The sequence below is a fragment of the Triticum urartu genome, chromosome 5 (genome assembly GCF_003073215.2).
Source record: "Triticum urartu cultivar G1812 chromosome 5, Tu2.1, whole genome shotgun sequence".
Taxonomy (NCBI): domain Eukaryota; kingdom Viridiplantae; phylum Streptophyta; class Magnoliopsida; order Poales; family Poaceae; genus Triticum; species Triticum urartu.
In genome coordinates, this window is record NC_053026.1 from 346,992,158 (window position 1) to 346,997,132 (window position 4,975).

General features: G+C 53.9%; 1 protein-coding gene across 1 annotated transcript; it reads left to right on the forward strand.

The window, feature by feature from the left end:
* Positions 1-2,766: 2,766 nt before the first annotated feature.
* LOC125508939 (protein CLMP1-like) lies at positions 2,767-4,975 on the forward strand (the record flags this gene model as incomplete). Its single annotated transcript, XM_048673754.1, is given in 1 exon segment — positions 2,767-4,975. A coding segment is annotated over 1 exon segment (2,129 nt), but the record flags the coding sequence as incomplete, so codon positions are not given.

Below are 4,975 nucleotides of genomic sequence, written 5' to 3' on the forward strand. Positions count from 1 at the left end.
TGTCCTCAAGAACAAAAGTAGCTACTCACAAATCATATTCATGTTCAAGATCAAAGGGGTATTGAATATGCTTGAGGATCTAAACATTTAATCTTCCACCAAATAAATCAACTAGCATGAACTACAAGATGTAATCAACACTACTAGCAACCCACAGGTACCAACCTGAGGTTCTGGGACAAAGATTGAATACAAGAGATGAACTAGGGTTTGAGATGAGATGGTACTGGTGAAGTTGTTGATGAAGATTGGTCCTCCCACGATGAGAGGATCGTTGGTGATGTCGATGGCTTCGATTTTCCCCTCCCGAAGGGAAGTTTCCCCAGCGGAATCGCTCCACCGGAGAGCAAAATTCCTCCTACCCAAATTCCGCCTCGATATGGCGGCGCTTCGTCCCAAAAGTCTTCTTCTAATTTTTAGGGCAAATGGCTTCATATAGCAGAAGATGGGCACCGGAGGCCTGCTAGGGGGCCCACAAGCTCATAGGGTGCGCCTGTTTGAGCTTGTCGCTCCCTAGTGGCCCCCTCCTAGTATTTCTTTCGCCAATATTCTTTATATATTCCAAAACAATTCTCCATAATTTTTCAGGTCATTTGGAGTTGTGAAAAATAGTTTTCTCTGTTGTAGCCTTTTCCGGTCTAGAATTCCAGCTGTCGGCAATCTCCCTCTTCATGTGAAACTTGCAAAATAAGAAAGAGAAGACATAAGAATAGTATCATAAAGTGAAATAATGACCCAAAACATAATAAATAACAGCAGGAAAACATGATGCAAAATGGATGTATCAACCATCCGGGGCGACAGAAGCTACTGCTTTGTAGAAATGCTCGACACATTGAACATCGTCTTCCTGGTCCGCCTGAACGGTGGTTACGCCTCCGGGCCCCAGCATCTTGATAGAATTGTAGGCATGGTGAGTCATGGCCATGAATTAGGTCAGTGCAGGGTAGCCAAGAATAGCGTCCTACTCTAGGCCGATGTGGGCCACGGTGAAGAGGATGCTTTCCTTCTGATAATTCTTGCTAGTCCTGAACGTGATGAGGAGGGCCACCTGCCCTGTGGAAGTCGTGCTCCCGAAGTCACGCCTGAGAACAGACGGGTAGGCAGCATGCGATCATACGAGATCTGCATTAGGTCGAAGATTTTCGGGGAGATGACGTTTAGCATGGACCCACCGCCGATGAGGGTTTTTGTGACCTTGATGTTATGGATAGTGGGGGACACAACGATTGGTACAATCCCCACTATCTTTGCATCCATCGGATGATCCGCAAGATCAAACGTCACCGAGACCCCGAACCACCTCAATGGCTTAGCTGCTTTTCCCCCGGGAAGGGCAGCACAAACTTCCTGGGCCAGATGCTTGAAACATCGGTTTGAGTGAGGGGTCTAGGCCCCGCCTTGAATGCATGCCACCACCTTGGGCTCCTGGAAGCCTCCTCTACTATTCTTATCGGAGTCTGGGCCTTCCCCGGCCTTGTCGTCCACTGCTTTCTCGCGCCCACAGGAAAAAGGTTAACGTCGGCCTTTGCGTTGGCCGGTGCGTTCTCCCCCACGACCTCCTTCCTTTCGTCCTTCGCCACGCCTCAGCTCACGCCACTCCTGACAGTTTTCCGCCATCTTCTTGATCTCTCGACACATGGCCATGTCATGCGTGCGCGAGCTGTGCAAAGCACGGTACGAGCTGTCGCCCGAATCATCATAAATCACCTCTTCCTTCTTCTGCCACTTCCACTCGGGCCCCACTGCGAAGACCCCATGCAACTTGCGCTTTTGGCCTCTCTTATCGCGGGACGGTTTGGTCTCCCTCTCGTTCGTCTGTGAAGAACGGTTTTGGGCTTCAGCCGCCCTAGCACACTTGTCCACCAGTTCGTAGAGTTGCACCATAGTGCGCACATCATGGACCGCCATCTTCTTGCACATCTTGAGGTCTGTGACGCCGTTGCGGAACACCGCGACAACCTTCGCATCGTGGATGCAGGGGATTTTGTTGCGAACTTGGCTGGAACGTTAGATGAACCTGTGTAGCGTCTCACCCTCCTTCTGTCGGATGGCGTTTAAATTGGCAATTGTGGACGGCCGGTCACAAGTTCCCTTCAAATTGGCATTGAACCGCTCGCACAGCTCGTCCCAAGTTTCGATGGAATTCGGTGGGAGGTTCATGAGCCATAAACGGGCCGAATCTTTAAGGGTTGTAGGAAACCAGTTAACCATGGCGTCATAGTAGCCATGAGCCGCCTGGATCGTTGTGGTATAGTTTTGGAGAAACTCAACGGGGTCAGTTGAGCCATCGTACCGCGACGATAGATCTGGCTTGAACCGCGGAGGCAAGACCACCTCACGGAGTTCGGGGGTGGACGCATGGCGCCCCACGCCTATCGGTACAGCGCGGGCGCTCGGGGTGCCCAGCGCAGGGCGCCCCGCCTCCGCCTTCTCTTGAACAAATCTGTCCTGCCGCTCTCACCGGCGCTCTTGGACAAAAAGTTACCACGACGTATGCCTTTCACGTAACCAAACAACATGCTTGCAATCAAATAGCGTGCTGATGGCTTGTCTCTAATGCACGTTTCATAGAATTTTGTGGGCAACCAAACTAAATACAGAACATGTTTTTTTCCTGTATTGCTCTTTTTTAGCAAAAAAAAATCCTGTATTGCTGAGTCAGGCTGAGTGGAGTCAAAGATGCAACCAAAATTACGTAGGAACCTAAGAAGCGTTCATACTGTAGCAGGGTTGGACTAGGCCCAACGTTCTAGACCCCTCCGTCTCGTTAGGGTTCACTTCCTGCAAGGCTCTACTCTTCATTCCACTCTCGGTTTCCGCCTCCCCCTCCCCGACTTATCCCCATGGGCAAGTCCGGCGCCAAAAAGAAGAAGCCCTCCCCTTCCGCCACCGCCGCCGCCACCACAACCGCCGCCAAATCGCCGCCAGCCGCAGCAGAGCAGAAGGCCCCGCCGCCCGCGCCCCCCGTAGCGAACGGGGCGGCGCAGCACCAGGCCCCGGCGGACCCCGGCGTGCTCCTGCGCCGCGCGCACGAGCTCAAGGAGGAGGGCAACCGCCTGTTCCAGTCGCGCGACTACGCCGGCGCGCTGCGGCAGTACGAGCTCGCCCTCCGCCTTGCCCCGCGTGGCCATCCCGACCGCGCCGTCTTCCACAGCAACCGCGCCGCCTGCCTCCTGCAGCTCCGCCCCGTCGACCACAAGGCCGTCGCGGAGGAGTGCTCCCTCGCGCTCCAGGCCGAGCCGCGCTTCCCGCGAGCCCTTCTCCGCCGGGCCCGCGCACTTGAGGCGCTCGGCCGCTACGAGCTCGCACTCGCCGACACCCTCGCGCTCCTCGCCCTCGACCCCAACCACCGCGACGCTATCGACCTCTCCCACCGCCTTCGCTCCCGCATCTCCTCCTCCTCCTCCACGGCCTCCGCCGCCTCCACCCACGAACCCACCAGCCGCCCTTCCCCCGCCGCCCTCGGTGCCTCGGCCGTTGTGGCCGGCCTTGGCCCATCCCTCCCTTCCCGCCCCTTCCCAAAGAAACAATCGCCTCCGTCGCCTCCTCCTCCACAGCAGCAACCAGGTCCTGCGATGACTAAATTTAATTCTTCGCCAGCGCCCAAGTTGGTGCCTTTCTCCAACTCTCCGTCATCTTCTGCCAAGGCTTCAACTGCTGATATTTCTCAGAAGACTGTGCCAGCACTGTCAGTGCCCTCAACCCAACCAGTGACGGAGACATCGCTCATTAACAGGAAGGTTGTGACGAGATGGAGGCCCCTCAAGCTGGTGTATGGCCATGACATTAGGCTTGGGGAGATGCCTGAAAAATGCAGCTTCCAGACGCTCCGGGAAGTTGTGGCGAAGCGCTTCCCATCATCCAAGGCTGTGTTGATGAAGTATAAGGATGCCGATGGTGATCTAGTTACCATCACTTGCACATCAGAACTACGATTGGCCGAGGCTTGTGGTGTTGGCACCGATGCAATGGAAGGTGATACTAAGCTCCCCATGCTGAGGCTGCACATTGTTGAAGTAAGTCCAGAGCAGGAGCCTCCGCTGCCAACAGAAGAGCAGAAGCTGGAGGAGGAGGAGTTGTTGATCACCGGTGAGGATAGCTCTTCACATACTTCTGCAGAGGTAGCTAATGCCGAGGTGACAAAGCCAGATCTGGAGAACGGAGTTGCTGAACAGAGCACTCTGACAGGGAAGAAAGATTGTGGCCATGCTGAGTGCAAGGAAGCTGAGATTGATGATTGGTTGCTTCAGTTTGCAGAACTGTTCCGGAACCAGGTTGGGATCGATGCTGATGCACATCTGGACCTTCATGAAGTAGGAATGGAGCTGTGCTCTGAAGCACTTGAGGAAACAGTGACCAGCGAGGAGGCCCAATCCCTATTTGAGATGGCTGCAGCAAAATTCCAGGAGGTCGCTGCCTTGGCGTTATTTAACTGGGGAAATGTGCACATGTGTGCAGCAAGGAAGCGCATACCTCTTGATGAATCTTCTCCAAAGGAAATCATGTCTGCTCAGCTCCGAACAGCTTATGACTGGGTGCTAGAGAGGTATGCTCTTGCAGGCCACAAGTATGAGGAGGCCCTGAACATCAAGCAAGATTTCTATGAAGGGCTTCTTGCTTTAGGCCAGCAACACTTTGAGACCGCAAAGCTTCACTGGTCATTTGCATTGGCAGACAAGGCTGACCTGTCTACCTGGGATTCTTCAGAGACATTCAAGCTTTTTGATAGTGCTGAGGAGAAGATGAGGGCTGCAACAGAGATGTGGGAGAAAGTGGAAGAACAGAGAATGCTAGAGTTAAAAACACCTGGTGCGACCGAGAAGGATGAGGTGTTGAAGAAAAGAAAGAAGCAACACAGTGCAGATGGTCAAGGGGAGTTGACACCGGAGGAGGCAGCTGAGCAGGCAGCCGTAATGAGGCAACAGATTCACCTATTTTGGGGCAATATGCTTTTTGAGCGCTCTCAAGTGGA